The 17,788-nt window shown below is 45.5% G+C and overlaps 1 protein-coding gene across 4 annotated transcripts in view; it reads right to left on the bottom strand.

The window, feature by feature from the left end:
- Positions 1-16,994, bottom strand: part of XRN1 (5'-3' exoribonuclease 1) — a 68,833-nt gene extending 51,839 nt beyond the window's left edge. For all 4 annotated transcript variants that reach the window (XM_066599502.1, XM_066599519.1, XM_066599510.1 and 1 more), the window contains exons 1-3: positions 16,850-16,994; positions 10,481-10,713; positions 986-1,083 (exon numbers count right to left, since the gene is read on the bottom strand). In XM_066599502.1, coding sequence (XP_066455599.1) covers positions 986-1,083; positions 10,481-10,713; positions 16,850-16,924 — 406 coding nt within the window. In that variant the 5' untranslated portion in view covers positions 16,925-16,994. The remainder of the gene's footprint in view (positions 1-985; positions 1,084-10,480; positions 10,714-16,849) is intronic.
- Positions 16,995-17,788: the final 794 nt, after the last annotated feature.

Raw genomic sequence — 17,788 nt, 5'->3', positions numbered from 1 at the left:
TACAGCAAAATCCTGTTGCAGGGTCACTGGCCAGGCTCAGACGGAATTCGCTGCGGGCCTCCACCTGTGTGAGCCCGGCCCAAGACTCTGTGTTAATGATAGCCAGGGTGGTAATGAGCAAAAGTGCAAGTGACTATCTTAAATGACATCTTGGCGCTGGTCACTAGTGGTTTGCATTCCTTCTAATTTGCAGTCCACTGTCTGCAGTAAAACGAAGCCCATTTCTAGTACCGTGCCCTCCCCTGAAAATAAGACCTACCCAATAATAATAAGCCCTACCCCCCAAAAATAAGCCCTAGCTACACTACATTTAGGAAAAAAAGACACTCAGATTTTGTATGATTGCCAGAAATTGGGAAGGATTTTTTCCCCCTCTAAAATAAGGAAAATTGGCTTCTACCTCATAAGGTCTTTTGCTTTTTTCTGGATCAACATTGGGGGGTGGGTAACAGGCTGAACTAGATGGACATATATCTTTTTTTTTTCTCCATCTTACATGCTTAGGAAAAATATTTTACAAAAAACTTGATTTAAACAGGTCATTTGCTGACAATGCATTAAGGGGAGGAGGTCTGTCCCAGTATCCAGTAAGACATGAATATACCCAAGTTATTGCAAAGGCCGTATGTATATGATCTAGATCTGTAAAAAGATCCCTTCCTACCCACAGCAGTGTGCACAAATAAAACATGGGTGGTGACCGGTTGCTTTAAGACACGCAATATTGTCTCTGATACAGAGCATAAACCAAAGTCTACTCCGTTGGCCCGTGTCCTAAACTAGGTGGGGATACACCGTTAGGTAGGGGAGCTTCTGAGAACGACGTATGTCAAAATGAGGTATTAAACTCATTTAATTACTTCGGATTAAATCAGTACAAACATTTTCTTGGGATGATTAGAGACAGGTCATGCAGCTATATTCAGTCTGTTAAAGGCTTCACTGGGAAAGTCTATCAATAGACCCTTATGAAAGGGGTACTTACCCGGAGTGATACAGTTGGAGTCGAACCTGGCTTCTGTTGGCAAGACTTCCCCCTTTTCTACGGCTTTCTTTATTTTTTCTTCGGCCTCCTTTGCAGATCTAGATATAAAAACAACCTTTATTCAGTATGTATCCATTCAAAGATTCAATAAACACTGAAATGATGAGCTGGAAGAAGTGTGACCAGCTCGTGTTAGAAAGGCACTTAAAGGGCCACTACAATTAATGTTTTTTCCCTCAGCTAGAATTATGGTTATTCGTTCCTTTCGGACACTCCTGGAATCACCATTTGTCAGAATGAAATCACATGACCACTGACTACTTGGGTTTATGTTCCTCTCAAACTAGTCAGTTTTAGCACAACTCCTGTGTTATGGACCCTCCCACACTCCTATCAGTTAGGGTGGCTTCATACAGACGTATATGCATGAAGAATATGCAGTGAATAGCACCCATTGACATCAAGGGGTTCATTCTTATTTCTCTTTTTTTGCAGGTGCATTTCTCACACCCAAAAAAAAATAAAAATTTATAGATAGATAGAGAACCGGCTCTATTTTGCATGCATTCCCATGGAAGTCTATGAGGGGCGCACAAATTCACATACAGTGGGATGCGCAAAAAAAAAAGGGGAAATAATACACCTGAACCTCATTAGTCTAAATAGCCTTTTAAATAAGGGTGCAAAGTAGATCAGTAAAATTCACAGAATTGCGTACGCTTGTGTGAAGCCGCTCGTATGGTGGACGATTAGAAACTCCTTTGACAGTTATAATGAAGGAGATGACAGCTCCTCCTCCTCCTGACTACATTCTTATGGTTTTGTAGCTGATTAAGGGTGAATGCAGATGGCCGGGTTGGATTCTGCATCGAGACTTCCGGCAGCAGGATGCGACCTGTGCCCCTGCAGTGACCCGCGGCTCACCTCCTCCAGCATCATCTCTCTGCTCTACAACGTGCTGGCTGGCGCACAGCCGCACATGCGCAGAGCCGAGCCGGTGTGTCAGCGGTGACACTTCTGTGCAGGCCTCTAAGAGGTTCGCACAGAGATAGGACATGCCATGATTAGTTTACCGCTGTCAAATCGCAGCTGTCTGCATAGGATTGCATAAACCAATGCAGTCCTATGGCAGAGTGCAACGGCGGAAATTCATAGGAAGTCTTGCTGGGGAATCTCCGCCCGTGTGCATTCACCCTTAGGTGAATGTAGAATACAGATGGTAATGACAGTGTTCTCCTTGCAGGCAGAGATGGTACTGGCTCTAGTTGGTCATGTGATGCTGTACTGATGCATTTTTGGACTGACAGCACAGAATGAAACAGCAGGGGGAGGGGGTGATGGTGTCTTATAAGATAAGAGATGTGTCCATCTACACTTCTACATGCACAGGTTTGTGCGTTAAAGAAATGCCAAGACTGCCAGAATATAGCAAACAATTTTTGCTTGCACTGTAAATCGGAGATTATATATGTAATTTTTGATCATCTGTTAGCAAAGTCTAATACATTTCTGTGCAGTGATAATTGCCATCGCTAGGCCTGTAGCATGTAACAGGCATCGCTAGATAAGCGATCAGCATATTTTACACTACAGATCAGGTATGGACAGGATAGGGACAGCGTGTGTGGTGAATAAAAGTCCATGTACCCCTCCCCTGGGGTGAGCTGTAATTCTACAGGGACAGAAGAGAAGGATCTATGCTGCTGTTTTCACTGCAACCTGTCAGCATGTTCTCTGCTGCACCAACCGATCTTCCTACACTTTGGCTGAAGAGAGTGACAACTGAAACGTGAGGAGCTTCAATTTGTTTAATCCCAGGTTTTAGTTTTTTTAAGCCAAGATGTAGTGCAGCCTGTAGAGTCACAATGAACAGTGTGATCTGCAGGCATATGCAGCTCCCACGTCAAACTGCTCCATCTCAGGCTTTATTTTTATTGCACCAGTGCCTTAATCCTGACCTAGTTTTAAAGCCGAAAATAAGACAAAGATCAAAAGCTACCATACAGCTTAGGATCGAGCCATTACTAGCAAGAACATAGCTCATAGTGGAGACATACTTGGTAGGGAAAATGTTAAATGCTATGGATACTGTTACATAATCTTTTTTCTATTGCTCATCTGCTTCCTAAATGAAAAATTAAGCAACTTCTTGGACGCTCTTTAAAAATATCCTACTATTTTGATGCTGGGAGTCTATTTTCCTTATACATGGTCTGCTGATCATGACATATCTGGCAAAGCAGTACTGGCTGTGTAGGCTCTCTGCTCACTTCTCACTGTACCAAGCTGGCTCTACACATTAGATGTGCATTGGCAGAAACAGACGGTGGAATAAGAGAGTATGGCCAACTCTCTCACGCAGAGTCGGCAAAACGATGCAATTTTTATTGCAGCGTTTTGCCACCATTTTCAGGCGCAGCTTACTGCGTCCAACAGCGGTTTTTAACACCACATTATTGTGATGGGCGATGAGGTGCGTTAAGCAGCGTGAAAACGCAGCAAAATAAAACAGCGCTAGAGAAATTGTGGCAGATCTGCGAGGTCCCATTGAAATCAATGGGAGCATTCAAAACACCACTGTAATCGCGGTAAAAAGTGCATGTGTGAGTTGTCTTTGGAGACCCAGATGGAAAATGTGAAAGGACATAAGGAGTGCACAGGTGATTTTTAACTCCCTGATCCTGATTTTGTACTGGGGAAGCCGGTTGCGGCCAGAAGAGCCTAGCAGCAGTTTTCTCCCCTCTGTACATTCAGTATGCAGGCATCCATCCAGGTATATCTGTATGTGTGATGGTGGGGAGAATAGCCGTCAGCCAGACAAGTGTTTAACCAACAGCTATGGCCATTTTCACACAGCTGAGAAAACCATGCGAGACGCACAAATATAAACCCCTTACTTTTATTTTCATTGTTTTCAATGGGGCCGGAAAAAACATTGCATGGCGTGCGATTTCCCATTGCAAACAATGGGAAACACTCGGCGATCTGGCTGAAAGCTGCGCTGGAGAATCGCAACTGTATTGAAGTGATGGGAGGTGGTTTTAGCACAGAGAAGTTTTGCATCTGCGAGTACTTTGCACTTTCACCGCCCAATATCGCGCTCGGCCATGTTAAACCAGCTTAAGAGATAGCAGGGAGGGGAGGAAGTAGTACACAGTAGATCAGAGTGTGGAGAGGAGGAAAACCATTTAAGGTCGGGGCTGTTCACGCCAGGTTTGCAGTCTCCATTTGACATGTACATTTGGAAAAGCTCTTGGCATATACCTCTGGAGGAAGCCTGCGACGTATACACTATACAGGGATACAAAGGGATAAATCATCGATAGGCTCTTATTGTAGAAACCTATTTTTTGTGGGATGTCTCTGCATAGACATAGTTTAGGGATGTATACCTGCCCCAAAGAGGCTAAAAAGGACATCGTTTGGCCTCATACAGGTATATACAGCTGTGTGGATAGGTTTGGGATGATGGATGCCAAGAATTTCATTTATCCCCAGCATATTTAAAACTTGATACAATGTTGCAATAAAAATATTACTCCCTACTATGAGCAACTAAATGGCAATCTCATCTGAATGTAGAAGTAAAGCCAGAAGATGAGAAATTGCTGCAGCTTTGTGGCTAGGGCAGATCAGCGGGCAGGGAAGGGCCTTCACATGCCGGTAACTCTCCCAGCGCTGGCGGGATATACATTATGTATGGGACTTCTAACTGCAGCACGGATGTTTTCTGGATGTTCACAAGGCAAAGCGCTACATTAAAATAGATTTTCATCATCTGCAGAAGAAAAATATTACAATTCAGTAGGAACTTGGCACGAGCCTGGGGTGGGCGATATATCCTCATTATGCATAAAACGGTTTTTCGCACGACTCAAAGCAGCCCATCAGATTGCGGCTTGCATTAGTTATCTCGCGTAGTTAATATTCAGCGGTGATCTTGGGTTCAGTCACAAATGTCATTACATGGCTGTGTTGACACACTCGCTGCTCGGAGCCTCTCGGCAGTCCTGTCATGTTACAGATGGAAAGCGACACGCAGGTACAATCATAGCTTAGGCTCTATGCACATGGCTACATTACAGATCCCTAGGAGTCATATACTTAGTGCCAGGGACGAAATGTAGAACTTGTTGTCCGAGATTGTAAAATTGTGATCTTACCCAATTTCACTGTGACTACTGCTCCTTTCCAATCAAAACTTGGGGTGGGGGGTAGGTGATGGTTTAAAAATGGCTTTATACAGAACAACCATCAGCCAAACAGTCATTCATTTGAGCGAATGTAAGTGATGATTGTTCCATGAAAACATGGCCGCTAACAGGATGGGGATACTTCCTTCACTGACGACTGTTTCAGATCACCTAGAAATAGTCGGAAGGATGTGCGCTCTAGTGACTGCGATCATGGACAATCGCACTGTGGAGAAGCATATAAATAACAGTAGTTCATATACTAACCACTCACTGTAGGGACTATTTAGTACACCGTTTCTCAACTCGAGTCCTCAGGTAAGAACACCTGAGGCACTGATGAGGATTACATCACCTGTGCAATACTGAGGAAATCCTGAAAACATGACCTGTTGGGGTCCTGAGGACTGGAGTTGAGAAACGCTGATTTAGAGAAACTGCTAAAGCTATACTTGTGCTGGGTAGACCCACCGTCGGACTGTGCTGAGGTCGTGTGCCAAGCTGTTTTCTATGAGCCCATGACTGCACCTATAAGAGGGCCTGCCTCCCTCCGGACCGAACCTCACAGATCTCTCTAAAAGCAGAAACACCCTTCACCTCCTCGGTCCTGTAGCAAGATCCATGGACTGCTTGAAGCCCCTTTCTATTTTATGTTATAACTAAGCTTTATGTATTGCTTTAACACTTTTACACTTCAACATCACTAGTGGGTATTAGCGGTGCCATCATGAATTCAAGGATAACTGGCTACTGGGAACTAATCCTATGAAAGATTAAACTAGATGATTAGGGCAGTTGCTAGCCTTATGTAATAGTCTACTGATGGCTAATAGCCCCTTGGATTGGAGGACCCACCAGTAGAGTACTAGCAGAACTCCAAGAAGCCGTCTTACAGATTAGATAAATGGAAATATTGGTATCTTCTTCTACGGTGCCACACAGCCGTATGGGCACTATCCCTAATACATGCCAGCTGGGTAGCCCCTGCGCCCAACTGGCCCTTCCTGTAGTAGTTTCTCCATCACTGCCATCCACATAATAGAACTCACGTCTTTATCGTCCCTAGATAAGAAGGCCGATTCCAAGAAAGGAACACAATGTAATATTACACCAACACATGGGACGATACGACCCAAAGACAAGCCAAGCAGAGGTTGGAGTTGCAGCCCTAAACAGGAAAATTAGGGGGATTTGTGCAGATACCTCGTCATGTAAGAGCTCACAACGGAAGTAACAAAAACCAATCCTAAAAAAGTCAAGGGTAAAGGCACCTTACAACTACTCCTTCACATTATGATGTGGCTTCAGAAGAGTTCTTATACTAAACCTTCCATGGGCGGTAACATTCACCTGGCATTACCCAACCTCTGTATACCCAAAGCTGCACATAATGTTCTTATGCAGTCATCCAAAAGGTATTATTTAGCCGGGATGTTACTAAAAGTGTATGTTGAGGAAGTGCCTTCGTCTACTGACTTTTCCACTGAAGATCCCAGACACCTAGGCGATGAAGCAGATCCACGACGATTTCTGCAATGCTCTTTGCAGAAGTGATGCCGGAGGGAGGGCTTCCACTAACTTCAACGGAAGCCGTCCCTGCATATCCGCTCTGAAAATAGAGCATGCTGCGATTTTATTTTGACACGTAGCGGCTGCAAATAAAACCCGATTGTGCGCCTGGGGAGGGAAATCGCCACACACATCAATGGGCACATTGAGAAGCGGATCGCCCGCACCCGCTGACAAGCACGGAATCCGCTGCTCAGTTTGCCCCATGTGCATGAGGCCTTACACCCATGACATAGCACCTATGTTGAAACAATATTATTAGTAACCAGATCGCCTTTCTAGTCCAAGGACTAGACAATCACTAACAGGAATGGGTCATAAGAAAATTTATTGCATAAATTATATTGTTAGACATATTTAAGAATTTATTGTCTTTTTTTTTTTCAAGGTTACTATATTAAAAAAAACAAAAACTGAAATCTGTAGTTTTCACACTGACCACTAAGCCTCATGCATGTCTGACATTTCCGATTCTGAAGAAAAGAAAACTTTTCAGCAGTCATCTCATTATCATGACAGGAAGGATTACCTTGAAATATAACACCTATTTGTAGTTATCCCTGGATCCACCACTTACAATAGTTGAGGAGAAGAGTTTAGTACGTGTAAAGGCCCTTTTACACTAAACATTTACTGCTCAAAATTCGGTCAAATGGCAGAAAGTAAGCGATAATCATTATGTGTAAACATGGGCAGTCGTGCACTATTCGGTCGCCTTTTTTTTTTAGCCCACATTAAAAAAAAACAAAAAAAAAACAAACAACCATACTCAAGCCGCTCACAATTGGTTCCATGCGAATGAAACTCGTCCAGTCTTGAGCTGCTTGCTGACTTGAGGGCGGGGAGGGTGTGTGTGTGTGTGGGGGGGGGGGGGGACGAGTGTTTGTTTTCCCTGCATACACAATGAGTACATTGTTAACTCATGCTGGGAGAAGACAACGGAATCCTGCTGGCCGGATAATCCTCACATAAACACACACCCAGCTGAGCAAGTACTGAGTTTACTTTAGCTAATGAGGGAAATAGAGAAGATTCAAGCCATCACCTGCACTTGTAATTTTATGAAAAAACGTTGTCAAGTCGTTCAGTCTTTTGGAAGTTTTAGGGATAATCGTTGAGTGTAAAAAGGCCTTTAGTCAGTAAAGCAAACATTTATTGTTCTCTGTAAGAGAAACAGTTACGTCAATTTAAAAAGATATCATATCTGTAAGATTATTTTCGAACAATGGCTTACCGTGCCTGAGGAAGAGGCTCAAGTAGTCTTGGGAGCTCGCACTAGCATCATCATCATGTTAGGCCGCTCTCACACAGCCCACTTTTACAGTGTTTAGCATGGCATTTGAAACACTGCTCTCAACTCTGTAAAACCCCTCCATTGAAGTCAATGAGGCTTCTCAGACTAGCGCTGGAACGCGGTGTTAGTTTAACAAGTAACGTGTTCCATTTTTGGATTTTTAAGGGTTTTAAGCACGATGCGTCACCCACTGAAGTCAATTGGGACATTTTCAATGCTGTCAGGTACGTTTTACCGCGCTTTTGAACGCAGCGTCCTATGCCACCGGGGAAGGAAAGTGAAAGTGGTGACATCATTGGCTTTACCTGAAAGTAAAACACCGGCAAACACTCCCACTGAACGCTGTATAAGGCAGCCCGGCTCTAGTAAAAACACTGCATTTACAGAAGCAGCAGTTTTACCATCGCCTGCGCGAGTGGCCTTAGTCATTAAACATATCATATCTACAGGATCGTTTTCTCTTAGGACGGTGACAAACTGCTGTATTTTGGCTGCTGCCGAAACACACTTCTGTATTCCCTACATAAAATGGCGGCCAAAATACGTGTTAAGGAAGGGTCTCAGAAGAGAACGCTTGTATTTCCGAAGGGTATTACTGGTGTGATGGATAAGGAAGAGCCCAGCGTTGACCTGCAAATATCAGCCTGTGATACCAGCAACGATACAGTAAACTGTAGCCCAAAATGGGAGCAGGACCAGAATATATGTAAAAATGTACCATGCTCGATCTATCACTGAGCTTGATTATTGACTGCAGCCTCTGAGAAGTCCCATACATCGGGGACTGCATTTGTCAACATGGATCGGAATGAGGACTGAGCACTGTCGCAGGACACAGTGGGAAGAGGAGAGGATCCCCATTTGTTATTTTAATGCATGAGGAAGTGGCTTCCTGAGTTCTCAGACAGCCCTTTTTAAATTCCCCTGTGCAAATCAACATGCAGATTGTGTCACAGATTTCCCCCTATGCCTTGCAAAGTGTCAACTCCACAGTGAAAATACTCAACAAAATCCCCATGCTACAATGGGTTGCAGCTCAGCTCACATTAAATTAAATGAACGAGTCTGAGCTGCAATACCATGAACAACCTCTGGACAGGCGTGGCGCTGGTTGGGGAAGAAAGCAGCCACATCTTCCAACCCTAGAACATCCTTCTAAGGAAGCACTGGACACCCGAGTACTCCAGTCCTGTGAACACATTCCCCAGAGCAGTCCTCGGAGACGTGGGCGAGGGAGTGGCGGTGTTTGATTATCTTGTGGCTGTAAGAATGAGCTCTGTACATACTGATCAATGTTTACAGCAGGGTCGGCCCTGAAACATTTCACAAGGCCGACTGCTTTATAGAGAGTCTATCATGGAAAGGCATACTGACAATCGTACATCACGGACCTCTAGGACATCAAAGTCAATGTCCGGAGTTAAAGTTTTGGACATTTTCATGCAATTTCTGCAAATAATGACATCAATGTAAAGATGCCGTCAGGTTAGACATTGTGCTTAAACCCAGATACTAATGTTTTTGAACATTTGCACTGGGCAATTATTGTTACAGTCATATGGGAAAGAACAAATCGTCGTCATAACTCCCCCGTGTAAAAGGGCCTACAGTATTACTTACATAGTAAACCCAGCCGGGGACAGGCTGTAACTAAGCAGCGCCACTTATATGGAGCGCTGAGCACTACTGTATGTGCCCAAACGATAGTTGTTGCGTTTGTTCCGGCACACACGGTTCCGATGCCGTTGACAGAACATCGTGGTTGAAATGGGGCGACGTGCTGTTGGCAACAGATTTTTGGTGCCGCATAAAAGATGCCATCACCCAAGAAACTAGTGTTTGCCTGTGTCGGCTGACTGGCAGTACTATCACACGGGCAGACGATCAGGCAAAAGAAGGTTCATTCACAATGATCTGTCAGTGTAAAAGGCCCTTTAATCTTATGATAACTACATAACAGTGCCCAGAGAGTCGTTGCTGCTACAGCAGTGCCACACACATGTGCCACACTGCCCACTACTCCTTTGATAGCAATTGCACTTTTCAGAAACTTTTGACATGTCAAACGTTTAGATCAACGGGGGTGTCCTGCTGCCGAGACCCCTGCTAATTGCTAGAACGAGTGGTTTGCAGTGCTCACCCAAGCGCTGTTCCCCCTCTGCTGCCCTTGCTGTTTTGGGGCTCCTCCTGTAAAACCCCTTTAAATACGAGCAAACAACCAGGTTGCTTCCAGTGCCAGTCTTCACAGTTAGATCTCAGCATGGGAGAAGAAAAGTCAAGGATAACCGATGTGCTGCATCCCTGGACCCTTCCAGGACTGTCCCAATGACTCCTGGAGCTTTGTTAAACGGGTTTGGGGAATCATAAAATGTGGGAAAGTGGTTGTAAGTTACAGGCAGCTCCAAGAGTAACTCGCAGCTTGAGAAAACTAGTAATTACCTGAAACGTCTGCCTCGCTGCTGGTTCATTTTGGCCCTTGGAGCGACACCATCAACGGCCATGAAAAAGACTTTTCTCGGCTTGATGATACGAAACAGCACCTCTAAGTAATGGAATATATCGGCAAAAATCTTATCTTCTGTGATTCGAAAGTGCACATCATCATCATTGGGGTGCGAGCACTGGTGGATGATCCCGTTCATGTCCAAGTAGAGATTGTCAAATTCTGGAATCTATGGGGGAAAAAAAATAAATAAAGTATAAGTACACAGGCCAGCAGATAATGAAGATTTCCCGGCTGCAGTAAATGCAGCATAAAGCATTACGATTAGTGTTAGTGCTGATCTGTCCTGTGCACACTGGTCAATCGTTAGGCTGCTTTCACATCTGCGGGGGAGGGGGGCGCTTTCCTCAGTTATTGGAGCAGGAAAGGGCAATCCATCATAAAACAGCCCTCACTGACAAATAAGGTCTCTTTGGTTTCCATTCAGCTGCCCAGCATTTTACCAGACGAAAAAGTCCTACATGCAAACTCATTGGAAAGTCGTATGGTGGCTAATGTTGGAGGTCTGAGCGATAAGGTTTACTAACTGGAAGTAGTAATGTCTGAGGCAAACTACGACATAGTGGGAATAACGGAGACCTGGTTGGATGAAAAGCTGTGACTGGGCGGTGAACCTACAGGGTTAATGGACATTTCATAACAGAAAGTAATTGATGTGTTTCTATAAAATTAAAACCTGCTGATTACACGGGTAAAACGGAATAGCAGCGGCACGTCTCGTTTTCAGGAAATTCAACCCTTTAGTGACCAAGCTTTTTTTTTCCTTTTTAAAAAAAATAGTAACTCCTTTATTTATCCATCGACGTCGCTGTATGAGGGCTTGTTTTTTGCAGGGCGAGTTGTATTTTTCAATGGTGCTATTTAATGTACCATATAATGTACTGAAAAACTTTTAAAACCATTTAAGTGGAGTAAAATTTAAAAAAAAAAATGCCGCCATCTTGCATGGCCCACAAACCGCAACACAAATGACATAATAACTTTATTCTACGATTACTACGATACCAAACTTAGTTGTTTTTTTTTGCTGTACTACTTTTATTTATTTTTTATTACTATTTTCTGCCACCATCTTCTGCGCACAATTTTTTTTATTTTTACGTCCACACAGTTGTATGAGGGCTAATTTCTTGCGGGACGTCCTGAAGTCTGCGTTAGTACCATTTTTATCACTTTTTATTGCATTTTTTCTTGGAGACAGAATGACCTAAAAAAGCGCAGTTCTGGCATTCTTAATTTTTTCTTTCTTCGGACGACGGTCACCATGCGGGGTAAATAATGTGTTATTTTGATAGAACAGACTATTACTGACAGAGCGATAGCAAACATGCATTTTTGTCATTGTTAAGTCCAACCAATGACCTGTAAAAACCCAGTTCATTAATTACAACTTACTGGTGGATGATCCGCAGTGTTTACGCCATGTGGAAACATACCCTATATGTTACATAAACCTACCCTTATAGTGTTCAGTCAGCACACAGTGTGTAACAGCGATTGTGAAATAGTTGCACAATCACTTTTGTTATTCTTTTTATTAAGCAGGTTAAGGGCCCATTTAGACAACGATTATCGCTCAAAAGCCGTCTTTTGAGCGATAATCGTTGTGCGTAATTGCACTGACATCGTGCAGTTTTCGTTAAGCCGTCGCTCATCATCGTCTTTTAACGTGCTGAAAGACAACAATGAGCCTTATCTGGAATTCACAGCAGGATACAGCTGATACTATTGTTTCAGCTGTATCCCGCTCCCTGATAACAGGCCGAGTATGAAGAACAGAGCGGTCCAGCTGTGTTCTTCATACTCCACATGGAGCGCTCAGCTGTATAACAGCCGTGCGCTCTGTGCAGAAAACATCTGCACGAGTGCGAATGACCTGGCTGTGTTGCACAGCGAAATCGTCAAATGTAAATAGAAAAAAAGTTTACCATTTGTTCAGTTTTTGTTATCGCTGACTTTCAGCAATAAAACCTATTGCTAGATCACGGGATTCTCGACAAGTGTAAATGTCCCCTGCTCAGCACTGCACATAGAAGGTGATGAGCAGGGTTACCTATTCAACCCAACCAGGGTGGGACTTAAAAATGCAACAGCCACAAAAAGAGGTACGCTATTCCCAGGCAAGAATCATCATACAAAGAAGGCTTGTGGCGGCATATATTGGTGGAGAAAATCTTCAAAACTTTATTCCTCCATATCAAAAAATGCTACTTTTCAACTACAGAATAGGTTTTAGTCAATGTAGGATAGCATGTGTGGATGAATCTCACATGGAAGGTGAAGTGCTGAGCGAGAGGCCAGCGATCCAGCGGTAAACTCTGCCTGTCTAAATGCTCTGTACGAGTGCGAATGACCTTAGTGGTGATGTCAGAGCTCATGCAGTCGGTTACCCGACTGTCGGCCGGTGTAAACGGGCCTTAACCTAGGAAGAAGTGCAGAGCCGTCTTAAAAAGATTAAAATAGACAAATCACCGAGTCCCAATGGCATACACCCATGGGTTCAAGGGAATTAAGTAATGTAATGCACAGCCCCTTGTTTCTTAAATTTAAGGACTCTATCGTGACGGGTTCTGTTCCATTGGAGTGGCACATAACCAATGTGGTGTCTAGACTGGAGCGGGGAGAGTCACTGGATCTTGTGTATCTGGACTTTTCCAAAGTGTTTGATACTGCGCCGCATAAAAGGTTGGTCTATAAAATGAGAATGCTTGGTCTGGGCGAGAATGTGTGTAAGGCCCAATGTCCACAGGCAAAATCTGCACGGGTCACTCGCGCAGACAATCCACATTTCAAGCTGGGAAACAAATCTCATCCTGCTCTATTTTGCTGCGATTCCCACACGGACGGCTTCCATTGAAGTCAATGGAAGCCGTCTGATCCGCGGCCGGGCCATGGATTCAGCGGAAAAGCAGGAGATTTTTAAAAAATGTGCATGTCCGGTGGCGCTTCCACATACATCCACAATGAAGACCCAGACAGGTAAGCACTGTCCTCAGCCGCAGGTGAGGGTCGGATTTTACTGCCGGCTCCCGCATATAGAATCCGACCCGCTCGTGGACATGAGGTCTAAGTGGGTATTTGGTCAGTGATTGGAAGCAGAGGGTAGTTATAAATGGTACCAACTCTGATTGGGTCACCATTACTAGTGGGGTGCCACAAGAGTCGGTTTTGGGACGTATTCTTTTTTAATATATTTAATAATGACCCGGTAGAAGGATTGTGCAGTAAAAGATCAATGTTTGCAAATGACACAAAACTATGTAAAGCAATTAACACAAAGGAGGACAGAATGTGGTTGCAAGAGGATCTGGATAAGCGGTGGGCTTGGGCAGAAGAGTGGCAAATGAGATTAACACTGATAAATTTAAGGTTCTGCACATGGGCAGGGAAATACATGTCACCATTAGATGCTAAATGGGAAACCACTGGGTAACATCGATATGGAAAAGGACTTGGGGATTTTAGTTAACTGTAAGCTTAACTGGAGCAACCAGTGTCAGGCAGCTGCTGCCAAGGCAGATAGGGGGTGCATCAAAACAGGTGTAGCGGCACATGACAAGAACATTGCTCTTCCTCCTTACAAGTCACTGGTCAGACCACACATGGAGTATTGTGTACAGTTTTGGGCACCAGTACTCGAGAAGGAAATATCAGAGCTTGAACTGATTCAAAGACGGGCAACTAAAGTAATAAATGGAATGGGCGGACTACAATACCCAGAGGTGTTAGCGAAACTGGGGTTAGTTTAGAAAAAACCTAATAACTATGTATAAATACATGAGGGGACAATACAAGGATCTCTTCCATCATCTGTTTATACCCAGGACTGTGACGCTAACGAGGGTGCATCCTGTACATCTAGAGGAAATAAGGTTTCTACACCGACATAGAAGGGGGTTCTTTACTGTAAAAGCAGTGAGACTATGGAACTCTCTGCCTGAGGAAGTGGTGATAGAGCACTTGTTAAAAGAATTTCAGAGGGGCCTGGACACCTTCTTGAGTCTAAGGCCGACTGCACATGAATAAGTTGGATTCTGCATGCAGGAGCCTGCAGTGGAATCCGGCTCTGACCGCGGTCAGCGATCCCGCGTACTTTCTATTCCTGTACTGCAGATGACGCTCGCCGGCGGTCATGCGCAGTAGAGGTTTGGGGTTTTTTTTGGCTTGTTTTAAATATCTGTTCTTCCCGTGGCGTTGCTAGACGATGACGAGGGTATCCGCAGTCTATCTACAATGTTAGTTGTGAATAGGCTGTGGGTTGGATAGCTTTCACGCACTTCAAAGGAAGCTGTCCATGTGGAGTCCGCACAAAAATAGAATCATGCTGCGATTTTAAATGGACTCGTGACTGTTCTATTTTTTCAATAGGTGCGGAATAGCGCAGATCGTCCTCACAGGAGATGAACGCAGATTACACAATTCAGATCTGTTCATGTGCAGCCCGCCTTACAATATTACATGTCAATCACTGATCACTTCAGAAGGGTCGGTGATCCAAGTTAGGCCAAGGATTATTCTGATTACCAGATTGGCGTCGGGAAGGATTTTTTTCCCCCCTTAAATGGGGAAAATGGTCTTCTACCTCATTGGGATTTTTTGCCTTCCTCTGGATCAACATTGGGAGGGGTTAAGACTGAACTGGATGGACATGTGTCTTTTCGTCCTTCCATACTATGATATAATCAACTGACTTTACAGCAGACAACCTTTGATGAATCAGCAACTATTTTTTTGGTGCACTGGAATGAAACTAGCGCCTCATCACTCGCCCCGCCGGTGGCCATGTTTACACTGAACAAATACTGCTTTCATTCGATCTGTCAAGTGATTATTTGGACAATAGTCATCCCGTGTAAAGGTGCCTTTGCTCTATTCGGCAAGACATGCCAGAATCCAAGCCATCGGCAGCGGGGGTGCTTTAGCCTTGGGTGTTTAATGGCTGATATCCACGAGCGGTTAGCCGTGTACTACGCGTGTGTAATATGCAGTGAATGGAGTCAATGGACTTTCACCACTGTCCATACACACGAGAAATAGATTGCAGCGTGCTCCACTTCTCAGCGTACCACGCAGCATCAGCGCTATACATTTCTGTAGACAGTGTATGCCGCGCTGCCCATACAAATACATAGCGTGTGGGCGGCACTTTAGGCGTCATCCCGCTATGAAGCTAGGAAAGTCTGCAGCATCCTAACATCAGACTACAGTCTGCAGCTCAGAGACTGATATTACAGAAAGTACTGACCGCGCCGCTCCCACGGACCGCTCCCTGGTTTATGCCGCCCTAAGACAGTCCAGCATAAATATGGCAACGGCTTCCCTTGCAGTCATTTTGAGCAACGGGAGTGAAGGGAAAAATCGTGTCGCAGTTTGTGCATTGTGGGCGAATCGTCAGCGAACAGCTCGTTTATTTCAGTAGGAAGCAAAGCAGCCAACCCGAGCGATGCTGGGACAGTTTGGGGCGGCGGTATTGTGTGGAGCCCCCCACATAATGGGATGCAGTACTATACAAGCAGGTGACACCATGTTTACACGTAACCCGTACTACTCCATTATATAGAGAGGGTGGAAGGAGATCAGACTGGATGGGTGGTGAAGCCTCACCGCTGACACCCCCGCCAGCATGGCCCCCTCACTGCAGACTAAAGCGGTGGCCCTGCAAGCGTACAAGTGCTTGGTTGTTCCCGTCCACCCCACAGAAACGAATGGAGCGGTGGCCACGCACTCATTCTGACCCCGCTGCGGAGGAGTGACCCCGTAGTGATGAGAAAAGGGGACATGGAGCTCTTGTTCTTGGGATAGGAGGGAGGCGAGACCCCCGATCAGACGTATCTTGGTACAGACCCACCCCCCTAGGGAGACTGAATGGCCCTCTGGAGACCCCCGAGCAGCACCCGCATGGCCATTTCCCTCAGCTGCATGTTTGTCCTGATGTCACTGCGGGGGAGAAGCGACTCGTATTGACAGAGAGGGACCCCCATTCTCAGGATCAGTGGGGGTCTCAGGGATTACTGGTTATCTTGGTACAACCCCCTCTAATGATGGCTGCCTTGTACTTGATTAGTGCATGCACATATCTCCCGGCTGCACAGTGTTACCACCATGGAGGCTCACACAGAGCTACGTGTGCAGGGCTGGTAGTGCGCCCCCTGATGGCTATACGCTTATGACAGCAGAGCAGGATACTGGCCTACACGAGATGCTTATCGCGAGGCTGGATGTAGTGACTAGTCGGGACATGTCGTGGAGGACTGGGCTGCCCATACAAGGAGGGTGACGTCACGTGACACGTCCCCCGCCGTTACCTGGTGCTCCTTCACCACCTCGCTGAGGCAGGGGTAGCGCTCCGAGATCCAGCGGTAAAACTTGGGGACGCCCATCCTGATACTGTACGTTACCGAGCGGTTACACTCCAGACACAGAGCAGCCGAAAAACAAGCGTCACTTCCGGCGCTTCTGCCGCACGTCACACTTCGGTGGGCGGAGCTATGAGGCGCCACTTCTGCTACAGCGCTGCCTTAACAACCAATCAGGTTGAATCAGCCAATCCAAACAACCAATCAGGTTGATTGAATTGCGGAATAGGGCAGAGCTGTTGAAGAAATTGGTAATATGCGCGCCGGTAACGGCACATTATTATTACGTCATCAGAAAATGACAGCAGAAATCTGATTGGGCTACACGGCCACGTGACTCAGTCTGCGGCCAGGAATAGAAACTGAGCGGAGAGGCGGCGGGTCTCCTGCAGGGGGCGGTGTGCGGGCTCTGTGTGGGATGTGCAGCGCTTTCCCAGCCCCTCTCTCTCTCTCAGACTCACACCGCTGCTAAATGCGTAATGCTAAAACCCCATTGATTTACAGCGGCTTCACGCGTGTGATTCGCTGCGTGGCGCCTGCGTGATACACGGCGCACAGCAAGTAGGCAGTGCCATTGTGTATATGGTGCGTACAGCAATGCCAGACACGATGTTGGCGCGTGCCAAGACAGAACATGCCATCTTTAATTTGCGCAATATGTGTGAGAGGCAATATGGTAATTCATGGCAGATTATTACCGCGTGTCGCACGTACAAAACCCAGGCGTGTAATACGCCTTCACCGCGGTAAAGGACAAACCAGCAGTTTTCACGCGCATGGAAAAGAGTAACCGCAGCGTGCCCTATTGTGCTCCTTCACACGGGTGGATTTGCTCGCCCTGCCCACAGACAATAGGACCCACTGATTTCACAATTCCGTATTTTCATG

Source organism: Eleutherodactylus coqui, chromosome 1, assembly GCF_035609145.1.
Source record: "Eleutherodactylus coqui strain aEleCoq1 chromosome 1, aEleCoq1.hap1, whole genome shotgun sequence".
Classification (NCBI taxonomy): domain Eukaryota; kingdom Metazoa; phylum Chordata; class Amphibia; order Anura; family Eleutherodactylidae; genus Eleutherodactylus; species Eleutherodactylus coqui.
Note: the sequence above shows the minus strand (reverse complement) of the source record. Positions and strands in the feature narration are given on the sequence as shown.